Raw genomic sequence first — 20,975 nt, forward strand, 5'->3', positions numbered from 1 at the left:
ATTTGAACGGATGCAGGGCTCCACCACTACTACAGGACAAACAGCTCATTTTAGGTGAAAACAGTGCTTTCCTTGACCATATTTATACCACTAACTCTATAAAATATGCTAATCTCTGTATCGACTTCTGCATTCCACAATAAACAGACACACTTCTGAAAACAGTTAGTGATGTGCAACAACATTTATTCATCAATTTCTGCATACATTAAGTTACATGGACATTTGCTCCACTGAGTTGCGTGAGCATTTTCTCTTTAATCAGGTATTTTGTCAATTTTCATATTTAGAAGAGCCATAAAGAAACATGGATAAACTATCTAAAGAAATTCCATACTCATGTCCTTGTCATCATGTAAAAAAAATACTGAAAACATGCTGCAGTAATCTCAGTGAATTCAGAATAACACATCCCAGGCTTTTGTGGGTCTTGGTGGAACCATTTTATTGTAGTCAATACCTCTGAAGGCTTCAGACAACAAAAGGTGAAAACAAGTCAATAGTGAATGTTGATATCCTGCTCTTCTGATCATAGCCACTGAAACAGCCTGTTTTTTCATGATCCGATCCAACTGTAGTGTCCAACTGTACCCCGAGTCACCACCTTGCCCTCAGAATCCCAGACATCAGGTTGTGATCAGCTAGATCACGGAAGACAATGCGGCTCAAGCGCCACCTCCGCTTCACTCCCCGGGGTCGGGAAGTCACCACACACCTGTTGCGTATTCTCACAGGGCAGCTGTCTCTGGGTAGTGCTGCAATTTCTTTATCTGCCACCTCCTGCAAAGATGTAAAAACTGAAATCAGTCTTTTATGTATTTAAAATCATTTGGAATAACTTTGGATGTTGATTTTTACTAATAATCTCCAATAATGACCACAATAGACACAGTTGTGACAATTAACCAAATACAGTTATTTCAAGATGAGCACAAAGATGCAAGGTGCATTTTTTTTCAATTGACAGGATGGACAGCTTATTAATTATTTATCATGCCCATATGTTTCAGATGAATCAAAGCACATGAGTCGTTTGTAACATAATGAGAAACAACAATATAGCCAGGTGAAGATACCAGTAAAATTGATTGATAAAGAAGGGCTAATACATGATTACAACATACTTACACACATATATATTGCCCTGCGTCACATATAACTTTGGCACGTCACTCTTATAAGTAGAGATATAAATTGCAGTCTACCTGAAGATCTTTGGGTAGGATGGTGTTCTTCCTCAGCGCATTGATCCGTATCCTCTCATCAGCATAGTCAAAGGCCATCTGCCTTCTCTTGACATCCCTCAGCATCCTCCAGTCAACGTAGTAACCTCTCACCTGCTCCACAGCCCCCCAGCAGCTCCTCAGGGCCTGCACACAATGTTCCAGCAGGTGTTACTGACTGACAGATAATTTCATGCGCCTGTGCACCACACACACACACACAGAGTGAACAGCTCAAAGTGAATGTCTAACAAGATCCGAGCCTTGCGTTATAGGCTGTTCATGAAGCCATTTTACAGATGGAAGATTAAAAACTAACACGACAGCACAGATCTTACTCATGACAAGAAAGCCAAAACAGCCCCACCATTACTTTTTCCTTGTGTTTACCGATTACTGATGATTTTGGTACAACTGCACTAATATGTGCTATGGAGAATACAGAGTGAGCACGCTCTTTGGGACTCAGTCAACATCACCTCATCACTTATCATCACTAAAGCATCAGTTAAAACTGGCACAACTGTTTGAACCACTGCAATCCAGCACAACTGTTGTGCCATAAAGTCTACCTCCATTATGGCTATGATGTTCATTCATTCTTTGACACTGTCACAGAGGTGTTCATTCAGTTACTTTCATATGCACTGAGGTCATAGTCAGTGGTGGTATTATATTGGGTTGCATTTCTGTGTATATAGTGAGGACAAAACAACACTATGATGACCTCACATGAATGTAAACATTTACAAGAGACTGTCTTCGCAGAAGTGTTTATGAAGGTATAAAGTAAGCGTCTGTAACACAAGAGACTAATATAAGAAAACTTAAAGTCACCGTTAGCTTCACACGCAGTTAAAATTATTTTAAAAGCTGTTACAGACAAAACCCGTGAGAAATGTTTAAGTTTGTCCCCGTCAGACTGATCCGCTGCTGCCACCTATGAACAGACAGGTCTTCATTTAGCTACAGTATAAAAGACATTACTGAGCATTAGCTGCATGAAGCTAACATCATAAAGCTACTTAGACCACTAACACCGTCAGTGTTGATTTCTCTTTCCGTCTGTCGCTGGTATGCGATGCAGTCTTAGCAAAAAAACCACCTTAAACCACTGTATGCCACGCTATAACATGCAAGTTACCTGCTTTGGGCCGCAGACAGAGGAATACAGGGAGTTTAACCCTGAGCATGCTATCCTGAGGGCTGCCATGTTGGTTCTGCAAATGTTGTGCAAAACCACCAAGGAAGGATAAAAAGACACTGAAAATGTCGCCTCCTGCTGGCCAGGAGTGTGAAATTATGGCTGAGGCCAACGAAACATATCTGCAAGTTGTGCGGATCACTCGCATCCCAACGATTATTTTTGTTATCGATTAATCTGACGATTGTTTTCTCGATTCTAAGCACCGAGGTCATTTCTCCATGCATCCAGTTCTGTCAGAGCTGCTGTCCAATATTACATTTATTATCACAAAAGACCAAAGAAACCAGAAACATAGACATTTGAGAACCAAGAACCAGAAATCTTGGCGTCCTCCATTTAACTAAATGACTGAAAAAGATTAATCAATTATCATAGTAGCTGATGATTAATTTTGTCATGATCAGCTAATCCATCAATTGACAAATTGTTGCAGCTCCCATCAGTCAAAGTTACAATCAGGTTTAGGATTATTTAAAAAAATAAAATAAAATAGAATAAAGAATACACCTGCCACACAGAGTACATTCTGACAAATTATTTTAGGGTCATTCAAAGAAATGAATTAAGTTGCATTTAACTCCTGGGTACTGTCAGTATTTTGTTCCCACTGATATCCATGGATAGACGGGGATTTTGTGCTTAAACAGTAAATCTCACCCACCATCTTAATGAAAACCAGAAGATTAGACATCTCTACAATTTTGCTATGGTTTTGAATAGCATTTTTTTTTCTTATTTCATTGGTAAAATAAGAAAAATAATTAATATCTTGTTAATTATTTGTTTATTACACAACTATAAATATTTGAGGAACATTTGAGGACACATAATGGAACAGCTTGACATGGCAATAACTATAGAAAACTGTCTTTCAAAGTAGCTGATATTTCTTTAGCCAGCAGCCTTGGGGCTTTCATTTTAAAACCCTTGTGGTGATACTTAATAACCAACAGGTGGCAGTGCTGTTATATGATTATAAGCTCATACTCTCTTACCATCCATCCAAGGAGCAATTCACTCCACATACTGAATCTAAACCTAATGCCTGACTGAAATCCTATTCTTCAACAGGGACCCATCTTTTCTGACCTGACGACCCCAGCAATGAAATTCTTATGTTATATAACAAGGCGCACTGTGGTCTTCTTTCAACATGTGGTACAGCAGGACATTGTTCTGAAAGTTTTTATAGAATAAGATTTAACAGTAGCAGCAGATTCCATTAAGGTTTTCTCAAACAATCCCCATTATTTTGAGCCTTGAGGGGATTCCTTCTTTCTTGGATAAATATTAACACATGAGAAACTGCAGGCAGTGTTTCCTCTGTAAAGAGAAACATTATGCAGCAGGCTGGAAAATCTGTACAGGCCTCTGAGTATTGCATTAAATGATAAATGACGGTAGACAAAGTTCATTAAGGGTGTTTTGAGAGTGCTATTTGTAAACCTGACTTTGAATATAGGCCTATAGCAAGTCTTCATACACACCTCAATAACTGGGTGTTGAAGAGTCTTTGTTGTTGCATGAAATGACAATTTCTTTTTTTTTTCTGTCTTTTTTTCTTTTTTTATTGAGGTTAAAATATTCAGGTCAAACATATTTTTTTCGGAATCAGTAGGCGACAAGCTTTTCAAATGACTGTAACTGTAAAATTATTCATTTATCAACAAGAACAAAAATATTTTTGTTCAGTTTTTGAGATTTGGAAAACACATTTGACAGCAGCAGTATATCATATTTAAACAGCTTTTTGTCCCTCAGTTGGTTTTGGCTCATACTTTAAACCCCTCCAAAATCACCAAGAAGGCAAAATCCTTCCCTCTGTACTTTTAGTACAATTGCATAGATGAGTCAAAGGCTTGAGGGGATCAGTAAGGTGAACTTCTACATTTCCATAATGTAAAATGTATTATACATGCCAGCTGTCAGGGTATGCCAGCAAAAATTAAGATATGCGTTGGTTGACAAAAATGCCTCTCTGCTGGAAAGATTTAAACATTCTCAACTTGATTGGAGAAAGCAACTAGTTTCTTCCTGATTAAATGATGTAAAGGGTAGCCTCTCTGTAGAAGCATTATACAGGACTTGCTTTTGAGCAAATTCATGCAAATTCATCATGTTAACTGACGACATTAAACAAAAATCAGTGCGAAGTTGATCAGTTGACATAAGCAAGTAAATCCTGTCACTAATGCTTCCTTGAGTAAGACATCTATCCCCAGTTACCCAGTATGAACAGCTCTGCAACCTTACAGTTCGACAGCAGAAAGAATAGGCGTATGAGTCTTATTGTGGCTGATAGCAAAACCAATGATGATGGCAATTAGAAAGATTTGAGCTGTTGTGTCTGGCCAAGAGTGTTTTGTGTTAAGGGAATGACAGTAAGAGCCTCATAGATAATACAGATAATACAAATGACAATAGGGAAGCAATGCAGTCTCCTGACAGCTGGCAACAAAGGAGCAATTAAATATAAAGATGTCATGTAGACAGATGTGTGCTTTACAGGGGATCAAGACCTCAGGTTGGATCATAGTAAAGCCTTGGGAGATGTGGGAACAAAGCCATGCAATATAAAACTGATCTGTTACAGAGGTAAGTTAGTGGCACAGCAGCCCCATCCATTAAAATGACAGCAGTGCAGTGAACATGGTCAGGATTATATAACTGAGGCTGAAACCACTGGATGCACTGGTTTCACATTTGAACTGAAGCACAGTCTTGAATTTGAAACCATGTGAGTCGCTATTTATACGAACTTTATTGTCATCCAAGTAATGCCCATGTGCACTGAGGGCCTGTCTGCATCCATAGAGCATGACATATTTTTTCCCAATAAAGCCATATACATGCATCTGGGTGCATCATGTACTATAAATTTTAGGCTTTATTGTGATCCTTTATAAACTGTCCAGTCAAATTTATATCTTTAATGTAAGAAGAATCAATATGGAAAAACTCCATAAAAAGTAAAGATCCTCTATTCAAAATGTCATTCAAGTAAAATCACTGAATTATGATCAGTAATTGGTAAATAAGCATCGAAAACAACAGTACTTAGCAAAATGATGACTAATATTACTATTGTGTAAACATGTAAGTAAGCAATTGATGCTGCAGCTAGTTAAGTTGGAGCTCATTATACTTTATATACTGTGGGGTTAATCGTGTGTATGAAAAAAGCTTTTTTTCAAAGTAATTGCATTGAACATGTGTCGTATTTCCTTCTGATGTTGTGGAGTTGAAGTTTAAAGTATAAGATCATGGAAATACTCATGTAAAGTACAAACTCCTTAAGTTTCATCACTAGTGCCGTGTTTGGTAGCTGTAGAGCCCTTAAGAGATGGTAAAATCCAGGATGCGTGTGGCACATTCACACTGAGGGGAAGAGCTCTGTTTCCACTAATACATCCCACACACACAGACATCGTCAACCACCTAACCCCTCTGGTGTTCATCAGCTTTTCCTTCTTCTAGACTGGTTTAAGCATCCTTTCATCACACACCAGACAAGATGGTTTATGGTAAACAAAGATCCTGTGGCTGCTCAAACATTAGACTGATTACCAACATACCACTTGGGGATATGTTGGTAATCAGTATGAACAGTATGTTTTCTATCTATGTGGTTGTTTGAGAGTGTTTGATTCAGACACAGTTTTATTTGATAAGGAATATTTCCATCTCCTGCTTTTCATATTACACTACTTTGTTGATGAAATGTAAGACAGATGCAGACAAAGACACACACACACACACACACACACACACACACACACACACACACACATGACCATGTCTGCCAATGACATTTCAATGGTACAAATCAGCTTGTAAACTGCTGTCTTTCTTAATGAGGTTTGCCCCTTTTGACCTTAACTGTGTACGACATGACCTTTGAACATAACTCAGACAAAGTCCACACAATCAAGCTGCTGCAGGCAGCAGCAAAATACACTATATATTAAAAATAACATATCTTTGGCATCTTGAAAGAATGTGATCTTAGTTTGGGACTGATAGAAGGCATATAGTTGTAGTATATAGCATCACATCTCAGTGTGTAGCCTAGTATGCCTTTGGTAGCTCAAATATTTTAACTCGCTTTGGAGTAAAGTCATCTCCAGCTGCCAAAACAAAATGTTCCTTTCATTTCTATACAATAACATACCATTATATGGGGCCATAATGTGACAGAATTTGGCACAGACCACAGAAATGTCATGCTTCTCTGAAGAACTCTGGATTACCAGCTCTGTGCTGCAGCCAGGCCATGATCCTGATATATATATATTTTTTTTAACTATTTAACTTGGTCACAGTTTCTGACACTGGCACATCTAACATCTAGGCATAGGTTAACTCGCAATTAATGCCTGTTTTTAATATTTCCCCTATGTTCATCTTCTAATTCAGTTTTTTTCAGTGCAATTAAGCATATTTCAAGTACTTTTTAAAGAACAAGAACTATGTAGAAAGGCTGTGTTTTAATACAGTGCATTTCCTTTTGAGATGATTTTAAGACTCTTCTTTTGTTGGACCATTCTATAAAAATGTGTCTTTTTAAACGGATTTGATTTACTGAGGGCTCTTGTGCATGTCTATTTGTATCTACACCAAACAAAATCACTGCATAATCACTAAATGTCAAGAAAAGTACTATGTCTTGAATGACCAGACCAGTCTATACAAATGTGGTTAAGTGCTTACAGTTCATTTTAAATATTCCACCATTTCTATAATAATCAAATGCATACAGTACCTGGTGAAATGAGGAAAAATCTGACAGTGAGATATTTCCTGTATTTCTCTGGCTGGGTAAAATAAATACATTTCTCTCCGTGAGATGTCGTAAACTTCACAAGCGGAGCCACAGTTCTCAAGCCTTCAACTGGTCCATTATTCTGTACCGGACGTCTCTCACAAACTTTTTTGCCAAATGAAAAGAACCAAGCACATGTTACAGTATTTAAAGTTGCTTTAATAAATCATTGACAAAGCAAACCATTCAGACTGGATTTTTTGATCATGGAAAACTCATGCAGCAGTGTAAGTATATTTAAACACTCTATAAGTGCGCTTTGAGAGAAACTGAGACAACAAAATTAGGGGAGAAAAAGATCCTTTGAGCTTTCCAGCCCTTTATAACTGAACATACTGTTGAAACAAATGCAGTTGCATTTAGCGCCACAGTGTTTGCTTTTATATAACATTAAAACCGCTGTCATTAATTTATGTCTCCAGATTGACTTTATGCAATCTGGTGCATAGACGTTAGGTATGAGTCACTGAATCAGCAATCTTTGACCATTACGATGCCTTCACGGACACGTCAGCACGGAAACTCCTTCTGCTTTAAGTTGTCAGTGTCTATTTGAACCAGATACAGCCCATTTAGCAAGAGGCCATGACCTATCTGACTCAGGGGTCCCCACTTTCCAGACCTCGGGAATGTCTAATATACCCTGAGGAGAGGTAGAAAGAAAGAGAAAGAGAGAGAGAGAAAGAGAAAGAAAGAGCTTGGTCAAATTTATGGCATGCATGCAGACAGATATGCACACTTACATCCTTCATGAATATGTCCATAATCAAACACAAAGACAAGCTTATGACAAGTGTAAATGAAAATACTCTTCAGTACATTTAGCTGTGTTTATCTAGGAGAGCAAGTGACAGGGTGTTCTCTGGAAATAGGATTGTTACGTCTAATGTATAAGCAGTATACAGATTGATATAATGGTGTTTGGGGGTTGGATACTAATTTAGTGATTAAACAGATTTATTTTTATTTATTAAAGAAATTTAAACAGACATAAAATGAATAATATTAGGTCTGCTGATAAAATCAACATGCCATGTGTTTCAAAAAACAAAATATTTGACTTTCCATAAACTTTCCAACACACAAGAGGTCCTCATTTTCAATACCTAAACAATTGTGTTCATCATTGTTATTTTATTCTGAATAATTCTGAATAATATGGGCACTAGTGTGATGTGTGATTGTCTCATACCATCTGTTTTACCATTTTCTCGTTCTGGCAGACACATTACCTACCAAATATTATCAATCACAATATTGTAAGACTTAGAACTGAGTCTTTTGGGTCAAGTAAAAATGATGAGTCCCATCTGCAGTTATGCTGCATTCACTTATGCTGTGCTGAAGGGAGCATTTTTCAAAGGACATCAACTCTCCGTCTCATATTCATGCACTGCTACACTATTTGTGTGAATAAAGTGTTTGATGCATAACCTCATGAAGAAAAACATTATCTGGTTTATGTTTTGTCCCAGTAGCATTTTTTCCTCATTTCAGGGGATATAAAGGGATATTTGTAAAGTCCACAACTGCATTCTCTTAATTTTATGGTTAGGTGTTAATGTCATTGTTGAGGAGAAGAACAGAGGTACTGTGAGATGGTGAGGTCTGAATTTAAATGAGCGCAGTGACTTTGGAGGATAGAGAAAAAGAGAAACAGACAACAAAGAGTGAGAGAGAGAGAGAAAGAGAGAGGGGTACAGACACATCTGTGATTATACTTAGTTACAGGACCACCAATGCTCTAGGAAGTGTAGTCCGCAAGCTTTGAAAACAAATCTTTCTTGACCCAAGAGAATCAGGTGAAGGGTAATTCCTGGTGTCGGTTTACGGAGCTAAAATAATTTCCTCCATGTCAGGGTCTGAGGAAGTGTAGATTCATGTGACCACTGTTTTTCCATGTTTGTCTTTGAATCGTATTAATACAGGCAGGAAGTTGGTCATTTAAAACTCTCTGTTAAACTGTGTTATTTGTCACTGTCACCCTCTACAATCGCGTGCCTCTATTTTCCTGTGGAGACCTAAAGGTCCCAGGCAGTCACTCAGAGGCTATCTTAAAACTTTGTTTAAGCTGTCGGCTAAGATCAGATATCTCTCACACACAGAGGTCATTTTTATGCCTGAGAAGATAAAATGATGCAAATAAATGTATTCAGTGGACTCATTTGTCACAAATGCAACATTAATGCAGAGTTATGCAGTTCCCTTTTTATTTTGAACTCCCTGGATGGTTACTTTAAAAGACAAAGTCTCCACCATGCAGTGTATTCCATGACTATTTGCTTCATTTTCTCTGCAACATTAGCATGAGCCACAGGCATTGGCAGGTAGTGACTATGACCTTCACCTGCTTGAGCTTGTTTCCTTTTTTACATTCTCACCATTTTTCTTTTCTCTGAGGTGAAAAAAAAGAAGAAGAAGCCACTGGTGAGTCTTTGAGCTCAAAAGCCATGATCAGTGCTGGGTAATGTCAGCTGGTATGGACTGGGGGTCAGGTCTCCGCACGGCATCTCATGACAGGATGACCCGACCCTGAGGACTGGTATCCCCATCAGCCCAGGAAGCTGTTACAGCTGTTGACACCAGCTCATCTGTCAGGCTGCTGCTTGACTTGCCTTGTCTGTTCCAATCAATTCATTTGCCAATGTGCTATAGGCTGCTAATTATCATTCTGGCAGCAGGGTCTTCATATTTCATCAGTTGTAGTGTACTGTATGTGTAAGCTATAAATAAACAGTATTTTTGTGAGAAGTTGAGACAAATATATTCACTCTTTGCATCAAACAGCCTCTACTTTTCCAAGTCGCAATCTGAAGCTGACGTGTCACAAGAAGGCATGGATTGCGCTCATGATGTCACATGTCTGAGTCCAGACCACAGCCATTGTCACATGTCATTGTCAGATCGTTGTTGTTGCTCTTTACCATGTGCTGTCTGACAAAACAAAAGCCACATTAACAGTAATCTTTAAAAACAGCCTGAGAGCTGGGTGTGTTGACCCTTCACAGTAGTTTAACAACATTATCAGATAATCACAATGTACAATTATTCCATTCATGTTGCTTTTGCTATTCTGAGTGGTTGACATAGAACGTAAAACTGTGGTGCGCACTAGAGATAATTAAAGACAGGGCAACAGCTTATAGTGAATGAACATGAGCATTATGTGTGTGCATGTGCCCACACGTTTGTTCGTATGAACACAATGTGGTAGGCATCAAAGACAGCTGAACACACAACAAGATCCTTAAAAGGAGCACGTTCAACCAAACCTCCATATGGCATTAGTTTGTTTTGCCTTCAGTGGCTTAGGTTTTTTCTATACGGTGTCCTCTAATCCGATCGGCTTTCCACCAAAGTCACACACATTCAGTTTATATGCTGGTCAAAAATACAAACAGCCCCCGAGACATTTGACAGCTGTAAACACGCAGAATGTGGCATAGAAGCCAGTATTGGCTCGGGCTTGCTCTGATCTGATCTTGTCGTTTCCATGTAAACAATGGGAAAACATTTTGTCTCTGTTTTTGCATGTTTAGATGGGAATGGAGAATTGCCACAGTGATGGAAAATTGTCAGCTTTGAGTTGGCTGCGTTAATCTCTCGCCCTAACAACCCCCAGACAAGCCAGACATTTAGTCAATCTTTAAACATATTTCATGTGTTAGATATCTGCGGGTGCTATTTGGATCTGTCTGTCAGCTCTCATTTTGCACACAGCCCCTCACAGTGTAGCTCCCCTTCAGATCAAATCAGCCCTCTCAATCAACAGTTTCCAGATCCGCAGGGGAACACGCGATCAGTGATGTTTAAGTTCTCCTTTCCACAGTTAGCCTGTGTGTGATTAAACATAGCATCTAGTTCAAAGGGTAGACTTAATGTGCTTTTTGTATATTTACTTGAAGGAATCCATTGAGGGTTTGGGTTTAAGTTATGGAAAGCAGTCGAGCACAGATACACAGGCAGTAGTTCTAAATGGCTGATACTGTCAAACTGTCTTTACACTACTGTGGCTTATAGTAGGTCAGCGTTAGGCTGAGAGTCTGTCTGAAATAAGTGCTTTAGTTATGGGCTGTCTTTTTAGCCATACTGTCTTAAAGCATGTTCAGTCAGTAGTTCACTAAAGCGCTTTCTTTGTTGGCATGAGAACTGTCACTAGAACTATAATAACACTGTTAAGGCTGCATGTTATTGTTATTGTTAACATTGTGTTTACTTACTTTTCTGTGATCAATTTTTCGGTTAATCAACTAATCACTTCAGCACTGATGAAAAATGCTGAACTGCAGCATTCTTTCTTAGCTTTCATGTCCACTTGACAGTAGTGATATATACTGTAGTTTACAGCAGATGTTGGAGCATTTTGATGAGGAAAAGTTGTGCTCCTTTATTACTTAAGCTAGAGGTCCTCAGAACATCCATTTGTCTAGAAAAAACATGCAGTTTGCAGTAATAAATCATGCATTCATCAACTCAGTTAATGACGCCTTTGGTTATGTTCTAAGTACCTTCTTAATTATGGCAGGACATTAAGCAGCATAAGTGCCTGTTGTAAACAGGAGTTGTTTTCACATACTGAATGGTTGTTCTAACTAGAAATGTATGAGCATCAGGAGGGCTGCTGTTTATCTTGGCTGGGAGGAAAACCAAGATGAGCTGCAGCGAGGGCAGAGGACAATAAATTACTTCCTCTGTTTAGGAAAGTAAAATCCCAAATCCGCTATCAATCCGCATGAGAGATACCAGCATGCTCATCGCTTCATTAGTTCTATAAGAAACACTGCATATGTTGAGGCTATTAACAGAATCTGATGCCATTTTGTTGAGTAATGAATAATGAATCTTTGATAATTTTTTTTACTTTTACAAAACAAACTGACTAAGAATCTATGAAAATATGTGTGACCAAGGAAAAACTTCATAAAAGCACTTAGAATAGTTGGTGTATTATGTAACATCCAGGATGGCTCTGTTTACAAATCCATGGTGAGGGCCACCCTTCCACCTGCAACCAAACATTTCTGTTCTGATAATGAGGATCTCATTAAGCTTGTATCTGCACTAATGTTTTAAGAGCATGAGAAAAATGTAAACCACAAGCCATGACCTTCTCTAATTGAAAAGTAGATGCAGAGGGGTGTCTAAGTCAAGATTTTCCACTGTCATCAACAGAACATAAAACAAAGGAATTAATCATGATCAGGTGTTATTGTTATTGTACAGACCAACAGGAATTTCCAGATATTGCTCTAAATTTGTACATTGTAAACTTGTTGGTGTCTTTCATTCAGATGCTCAGATTTAAGACGAGGAGCTGTAATCATGAATCAGGAAAAGTATTTTTCACCACAAATTTAACTTCTGGAAGCTTTAATCGCTGCAGATCCCTCCATCCAACATGTGACAGCAAGTGTTTGCACATGGTTAACAAGACATAGAATATATATAACCTCAAGGTAGCCTTTCCATCACATACAGCAAAGGGGCTTAAGTACCTGAAGGACCAACAACTGTGCTGACCTTTGAGCATGTCCAGGTTCGCATTTTGATGTTGTCAAAAACACCTTAATCCAGCAGCTTTAAATTTACACCCTCTGTAAATTACAAGCTTCGGGTCTGGAGGCAAAAAACAGGGATAAATAAAAAGGAAAATCAGAGGTGTGTGGGCTCTTCTAATAAGAGTTCAGAGATGGTCTTTTTTTTCCCAGAGAAAGGAAACAGACGTGCATCACATTAAGGGAGACATCATATAAAATTCACCCTGCAGTGAGGAGTTCTGTTACATCTGTTGTTCATGATGGGGTACGTTTCCCGTCATCTTACAATGGGAAACAGTCATATTTCCCTAGAAGTATAGTGACATGCTCGAAATATTTTCTCATTGTCCCATGAAATGCTGTAAATGTCATCACCTCCCACAACACACGCATGCATGAGTGGAGTTCAATGTGCCAATCTGACATTCTGTGTGTTCTTTGTGTTCATTCAAGCTGAGGATTTCCCTTGTTTTTAGGAATAGAGAGAAAGTATGTTTTAGCATGAATGACGTCTGTGAGTATTTGAGACCCTCTACTCTCTCTCTCTCTCTATATAAACATTCTTATGTTTTACAGTTGCACGCAAAAGAAGCTACTCTACTACAGCTACTGAGTAATTTCAAAAGAGCAGGAAGTGGTAATTCCACAGGAACGATGGTTTCTAAGAATAAGATTCGTCATTATTTTCCATCAAACCATGAGGCATCAGCAGAAAGTTCTCCTCAGAAGTAATAAAAGCTCTTGTGGATGGGTTCTCAGCTGAAAGTGAATCTTAATGCTTGTTGACATTTATGACAAACTTGCTGACACGTTTGGAGTTTGAGTGATTGGTCTTGTGTGTGTGTGCGTGTGTGTGTGTGTGTGTGAATGTGTGTGTGTGTGTGTGTGTGTGTGTGGGTGACTGTATGTGTGATACTGCATCACTCACTGTGGATTTGGAGTTGGTTCATCTATTTCCAAATCCCAGAGTCAGTATAATTGGGTCCAAACATTTGAAGCTGATCTCAGATAAGACTCTGCTCACAACTCTATACACACAGACACAAGTCTTGGCAAAAAGACATATACCACCAACGCACACTCTGCACATGCAGACTGGCTACATTGCAACCTCCTCATGTTGCATGTAGTAGCATTTATACGGTAGTAGAATCTCTCAACGTGATAAAAAGAAATTTGACTTAATTATTGACTTATTTAATTTTATTGTCCTCACTATGTAATTGAAAGTTTCACAGCGCTCTGATAATGAATATTAACAACATGGGTCGAAATCTATGGTGGACCACATCTTAGCCTGAACATTACATCCACTGATGTTCCATGGTTACAGCTTAACATCCAGAGGAAGTGTAAACTCTCTGTAATGACTGTGTCATTATGGGACATCCGCTGACTCATTCAGGAGCTCTTTGCTTCTAAAGGCTCAGCAGACACTGCTGCAAAATGACAGATGCTATCTTACAAGAGTTATTTGCCTCTCAGTGACAACAATATTGTCCTTGTTCTTTTTGCTTTTTTTAAAACCTGGCAAATATACTTTCAGAAGCATATAATTCACCCAGCACTACCCCATTATTACCCACACTGTATTTTAATAAACACAAAATAATATGAATACACTTTAGCAAATATTTCTGTATTAACAAAGGATCAAAAGACGATGTGAAATGTGAAATTTACCATTCACAGTGAAAGACCCACAGAAAACCAATTCAACTCTTGCGATCAATTTTAGATGTCTGCAACTTAAAAGCAGAAAGACAGAGAAACATGTTGAAGCATTTAGCAGCTAAAGCAGCTAAATATTTCCCTCAGGAGTTGGTGGAAACCAAAACAGAGACAAAATCAGAGAAGGGAAGTGAATATGTATCAGATTAGTCACTGAGATTCATAAGATGTTGTTGTTTGCTGGATTTGTAAATAGGCAACTTGTTTGCTAACATGGTAACCATATCAACTGTATCAGGCCATTGTATATTGTGTTTACAGCTTGTTGCACTACCTCCCAGTGCTCCAGAAAACGGATTTATGCAAGTTTAAGGAAGTTGAAGTAAGACTGGGGACTGTCATTAGCAGAAATGTCATAATTCTTTTAAGTTAACAAGTTTTTGCAGTGTTTGCTTAAACTCGTTGTGTCTTTTATCTGTGACAATTATTGTCACACCAAGCTTTAAGCTGAGCAGGTTTCCTGAATGCTAAATGCTAGAGCATAAATTGAATTCACACACATGGTTTTGGTGCCAAACACACAGGAGATTACAATTAAAAGTTTGAGCACCACTTGTTCTGTATCCACAGCTGCCCTCCCAGCTTCAGCTCCAGTGTCACCTGAACAAAGTCACCGTCCTCTGTGTTCCCACAGAAATTTGAGACCTTACTTATATATTTAGAGACAAACAGCCACTGTCAGCGTAAACTATTGCCAACCTTGACACCTTGAGTCTGGTGGTCGAGGCTGATGGATGTTTTCTGTCACAGTTTGTTTCCGTGCACAACAGTTGACTGCATTATTTCAAATTTCATTACACTTGCATAACAGAAAGCAAACTGAAGCAGTATAGTTCTCTGTCAGCTTGAAGGAGTTAGCCTGCAGGAGGCTAAGTGGTTAAACAAGAAATGTCAAATTGAGGCACTTTTTGGTTTGTTGCTGCCAATTATCCGAACAATGTTCCAAAGGACTGATTATTATCACTTTTCTTAAGAACCCATACCTCCAGACTGTTTATTTCAGGAAATCCCCCTTTGTCGCAATCTATATGCCACTGCTGTGTCTGTGTCATTTGATTCCAAATGTGCCTTTTATTTTAAGAATTCTTCTGTAATCCTGTGGACAGTTTTGACTTTTAAAAGTGTATTTTGTCAGATGTAACGTCTCCCCAGTGGTTCCTTCCATCGTAAGCCTACTCTAGGTTTTACTTGGCTTCAAACTCATCCGCTTGAATCCAACCTTTATCCAGTTACTGTATTTAAGACCCTTCTCCTTCTGCTAAAGAGATTAATTCCAACCTCCTCTGCTACTGTAACCAAAAACATACAGGGAGGGGAAAAAAATCACTTATTAAAAAATAAAGAAAGTGTTGAGACGATAAAGAAGCAAGGTAAGAGGTGTGTTTAGATAGAGAGTGATTAACTCAGGGGGGAAAAAAACAAAATGCTGCTCATGATCACTCCTCCTCCTTCTCTCCTTCTCCCTTTTCATTCAATCACTTGAGGAGAGGAGACACTCCCAAACTAACTGCCCATTGGCCTGTAGGCATTTGGGAGCGATTTTAACAATTGAGGAGGGAGGGGGAGAGCAAAAGTCACTGGCAGTGTAGAGGTCTTTGAATCATTGGGCCTGGCCTGTCAACAGGTGGCAGAGGGAGAGGCTTGACTGACATTCAGTCCTTCGGAGAAAAGAGAGAAAGAAGGTAGAGGAGGAGAACGTCTGAGAAAGTCCTCAAGGGTAAGGCAACTTTTTAGTTTTATCATTATATACAGTCATTTAAACACTGACGTTTTGAATTTAGCAAAGTGCTCGTTATCATTATTCCAATTAACCTAGGTGTGTGACAGTTTTAGACATTTCATATTTGTATTTTGTTCACTTTCGATTTAAAGTCAGTTACTCTCTAAAGGTTCTGAACATATAACAGGCTACATGAAATTGATTTATCTTAATGACTATCAAGAAAAAAAAAAAAATTTGATGACAACTCAAGGGTGTTAATTCTGTTGTGCTCAGGGAATACTCGTGTTTATTTCTACATAATCTCAAGGGGACCAATTATGCTTTTTGCTTCCCTCTTTGGTCTTTTTCACACTACAAATTCCATCTGAGGTATTTCCCAGCTTTCTCTCCCATCTCCCTTTTTTCTCTCCAGGCACTTAACTCCCTTACTTATCTGTTCTTCATCCCTTTCCTTTTCTCGTGATCCCTCATCTCTCTGTCTGTATCTCCTAAAGCTCCTCTAAGGCTTTAATGAAGCAGCGTCTATCCACAGCCTTTCACTTCGACTCTGCTGTCAGTTACATGACAGTCGAAAGTTGGACTTGACACCTGGAATTCATCAAGTGTCCCGCAACTGAATCTGTTCTTATGTTAGTTTTGGTTGGCATGGCAGCACTTTGTCTGTGGGAAGCTTGTGGAGGACATGTGATGGGATGAATGAAGTTATGTTAGCGTTTGGTGCTCAGCATGTATCCTCGCTAAGTTCACAAAAACTTTTTTTTAAAGTGTTGTGTGTCTTCTTAGTGTGTTGCTATGAATGAAAATTAAACAGTCTTAAGATAAATATGTTATTTTACGTTAGACGGTCCATGAAAACATTTTAAAATTGGATCAGTAATAAAAAAATAATTTGAATATTTCAAAATTCTTAGACAAATATTACATAAATCAACATGATTATTTTCCCACTGGAAGAAATGTGTAGAAGAGTTACTACTTATGATTTGTATGTCCAGTTAATGTTCACACTGTATTGTAGATAATTCTAAATCGTCTGTCAACAAAGGTGCCAGCACAAATTTTCCTCTGTGATAATAACATAAATATTTTTATTAAATATGTGCCGTGGTGATAGATATTCTCACAGGGCTGTCAATCCAGAAGATTTAGCTTTAATGCTACTGTGCTGGCTCAGGGAATACATAGAAGCCCTCACAAAATGAGCTACAGATGTGGGCCCTCAGCCATGCCAAATGATAGAGAGAGGAAGAGAGGGAGAGGGAGAGAGAGAGTGAGAGAGAGAGGACCCACAACCCTGAGTGGGTGGTTCATAAAAAGTATTCAGACTGCATACATATGTTTTTTTATGGTGTTTTTTCATTTACCTTCAATTATTGAAAATGACCCCAGGGAACAAGAAAGCTACTGAAAACACATTTTTTTATTTCAAAAATCCATTTCTATCTAGAATTTAGGCTGTTTTATTAATGTCTGGGTTGTATTTTTTTTTTTTCTTTTTGGTAGGTCAGGTTTTCATCTGGCAACCTCATTGAGGTGAAAAGGCACTTTGCTGGTGAAACAAAGTCCTTATCAAGGTCTCGTTGTGGTCTGTATGGCAGCAGGAGGCAGACAGAATCATGAAGATATAAGCTCTGCTCTCAGACGATAATTGCTTTCAGCTTCATTTTATTCATTTCAGTTTCCCTGCTCTGTCTGCAAGCTGCTGTGAGGGGAAGGAAAAGAGGAAAGAAAAAGAATGCCCGCAAACACAGCAAGTTTGCAACCGCACATAAAGGCATGACCTTGCCGCTCCTCTTTTTCAATCCTCCCTTCTTCTCATCCTCAAGCTTGTTGGTTTGGTCCTATGAGATTTGTCCAGATTTGAAACCTGGCAAAACACTCGGCCTTTTGTCTGAGGCTTAATGGCTCCCTCGAGAGGATAGGGCAAATATGCACTGACTTCTTCTTCTATACTGCCTCTCTCTGTCTGAATCTGTATTCCCAATACAAGTTATTTTCTACAGCTGTTTGTCTTAGTTCTCGTTATCGGTCCTCCCCTCCCTTTATTTTCTCCCCTCAACCCAATGTTTAGTGCATTCACAGTTTCCAAAGCTCTGAGAGAACTATAAACACAAACACACAAACACAAAAGTATCCCTCACCACTTGTCAAGAAGCCTTCAGTGAAAGGTGTCTGTGGATCCAGACACTATTGTCTCTATGTGATTAAATTGCTGTTGTTACATCTGGAGGCAAATCCCCCTCGTCTCTGCAAGCTATAAATGACAGGTTACACACACATACTGTGCGCACATGGGCCGAGTCCCACGCACTTCTGTCTCCCTTATAAAAGAGTGAACACACATCACAGGTAGTCAACAAACATTTTACAGGCCCATTGACATAGCTCTGCTTTGACATAGAGAAGTTATTGTCAGGAAGGAATTTTTAACAGTGTTTATGGACATGTTGAATTTTACTTGAGTCAGCTTGAAAGCCAGATTGAAATGCTATCTAGATGGGGCATGTGCTGAGTAAGAGCATCCACTGAACTTCCACTCTGTTTTCCCACTTTATCCTGCCATCTGATGCATTTTGAATTAGAATGACTAGTGACGGCCAGCTGCCTTTACATTATGAATGAGTTGGACACTGACACTAAACCTGGGTTCAACATCTTTATGTCACTGGTCGACTGGAGAAAATCCAGTAAAGCCTTTCTGCTTTCACAATAATTGAACAAAAACTGACTCGGCTGATTTGTGTCATGACGTTCACTTAATTCTACAAACATCCAGTAGTTCATTCAGTATCTGTCCATACATCTATACATCCATCTTCCATCTATTCATCCTCCCATCAATCCAACCATATATACATCAGTTATTCATCTGTCCATCCACTGATCCATCCATTATGTTTCCAGCATTTATTCATCCATTCATCAATCTATATATAATCCACTTTTTTTTTCATTCATTCATTAATCCATCTAATTTCTATCCATCCAGCCATAGATCCATTCAGTCATCCATCCTTTCATTGATTGATCCACCTTTCCAATCTACACATTCATCCACCAATCCATTAATTAATATATCCATTAATCTAGTTATTGTAGCATTAATTTGTCCATCCATCCATCCATCCATCTATGGATAAAGCCATCTGTCCATTTATCCACCCATACTGTGCATTCAACAATCCATTTATCCATGAATCTGTCCATCACCAATCCCCCCACCAATCAATACATCTGTCCATTCATGCACTAATTCATCTATCCATTTTTCCATCCAACCATTCCTCTGCACCACTTCCCCCTTTATTTCCCATTTCCTCTCTCCATTAATCCCTCCATCTGTCTGTGTTTCCCACACCAGGACATTCTTAGCAGTCAGTTGTGGCACTCTGCTATGCTTGGAAGGTCACAGTGCTATCTCCTCCAAGAGAAATAACAAGAGGGCCTGAAAATGGCAAGCATCAAATAAAACCTTGACAGGGAGCTATAAACATGCTTGTTAAGCATCTGTGTGCGCCAGCGCTCAGTGCCATTCCACATGGCTATAGGATACTAATGTGGCTAACTGCTATACTGTCAGTGATTCACACACACTCTCTCCATCATTCCCTTTTCTACCTATACACTCTCTCTCACTCACTTCATCTCTCTCACGCTCCAGTCTTTCCTTTCTACTTCCTTCACTTTCCATTTGTCTCTCTCCATCAGCTTCTCTTAATGTCTCTTTTACTTCATCTATGGTTTTCCCTCCCAAATCTTGGCCATTGATAAAACACCCACTGAAGTCTAAGTTTTGGCCACCACACAGGGTCAAAAAAGCAATTTCCCTGTGATGTCATAGCGTGGATTTCTTGCACAGGCATCAGTCTCCAACCTCAAGCTTTGGAATAGCAGCCACCAAACAGACAGCTAAAATAACCAAACAAGGTCAAGCATATTGTATTTGGACTAGTTAGAAACAGGTTATGGTAATTACATGTCTATTTGTCTCCCTTAGAAACAACTGGAGCATGTCGAATCACAGAGCTACTTGAGTTACATCCTGTGTAAATCATCAGAAGTAAGATTCATAAGCCAAACTCTTATTTAACTGAAAACAAACTGTGTCCAATTGAGTAAGTGAAGTAGCTTTCCACCTGAGTTATTGAAAGTACATAAGACTTTCCCGTACCACTCAAAAGGTCAAGTATTCTCACCTATTTAGGTTCACTACTCAGAATCTTTGTTAATCTGATAATGGTATCATCATGGTGGCTGGAGGGTTGGCAGGTCTTAGGTCCACTTGTGGACATTTTAATGTTTTGGCCTATGCCCACACCATGTCCTGTGGGGTTTTTTAGATCTGTTTCTGTCTCTGGAAATTTTCTGTTTTTCCATCTGTTTGAGTCTTTGACACTCAGTGTTTTGATTACAGGGTTTTCCAGATGGTCTGTTTCTCCTCTTCAAAGCTGCAACCAGCTAGCAAACATCAGAATAACAAAAGTACCAAACTACTAGTTTATTCAACTTTTATAGTTCCTATGTAAAGTCCAGCTAAAACACTGAAACAAGGTTAAGGAAGAGAGTTCTGTTTTCTGTGGTTAATATGTGCAGTACTTGGGGTTTTGTAGTGCATGGATGTTCCATAGTATCATCCTTTATCGTTTCAAACTAATCCAACAAATTTATTTAAGCATGTAGGCTACTGTATGTTGCTATGCAGTTTTCCAGTTGTGAAGCACCACAGTGGGTC

At 38.9% G+C, this 20,975-nt stretch overlaps 2 protein-coding genes across 3 annotated transcripts in view; one reads left to right on the forward strand and one right to left on the reverse strand.

Annotated features, from left to right (window-relative positions):
- Window positions 1-169: 169 nt before the first annotated feature.
- Window positions 170-2,526, reverse strand: mrps14 (mitochondrial ribosomal protein S14). Its single transcript, XM_071490870.1, has 3 exons — window positions 2,368-2,526; window positions 1,206-1,370; window positions 170-780 (listed from the first exon to the last, which is right to left on the reverse strand). Exons 1-3 carry the CDS (start codon window positions 2,434-2,436, stop codon window positions 598-600), a joined length of 417 nt encoding a protein of 138 aa, XP_071346971.1. The 5' UTR covers window positions 2,437-2,526; the 3' UTR covers window positions 170-597.
- A 13,571-nt stretch (window positions 2,527-16,097) lies between these two features.
- Window positions 16,098-20,975, forward strand: part of tnn (tenascin N) — a 33,942-nt gene continuing 29,064 nt past the window's right edge. For both annotated transcript variants that reach the window (XM_071492127.1, XM_071492128.1), the window contains exon 1: window positions 16,098-16,237. The gene's annotated coding sequence lies outside the window, so the exon portion shown is untranslated. The remainder of the gene's footprint in view (window positions 16,238-20,975) is intronic.

This window comes from Trachinotus anak, unplaced genomic scaffold, assembly GCF_046630095.1.
Source record: "Trachinotus anak isolate AG129_WGS33_773 ecotype Australia unplaced genomic scaffold, CSIRO_AGI_Tana_v1 ptg000012l, whole genome shotgun sequence".
NCBI lineage: Eukaryota > Metazoa > Chordata > Actinopteri > Carangiformes > Carangidae > Trachinotus > Trachinotus anak.

Coding starts and splice junctions, on each gene's coding strand:
- mrps14 (XM_071490870.1), bottom strand. CDS start 2,436: ATGGCAGCCCTCAGGATAGCATGCTCAGGGTTAAACTCCCTGTATTCC. Junction 1,371..2,367: donor CTGTCTGCGGCCCAAAGCAG/GTAACTTGCATG, acceptor CATTGTGTGCAG/GCCCTGAGGAGCTGCTGGGG. Junction 781..1,205: donor TCCTACCCAAAGATCTTCAG/GTAGACTGCAAT, acceptor ACATCTTTGCAG/GAGGTGGCAGATAAAGAAAT.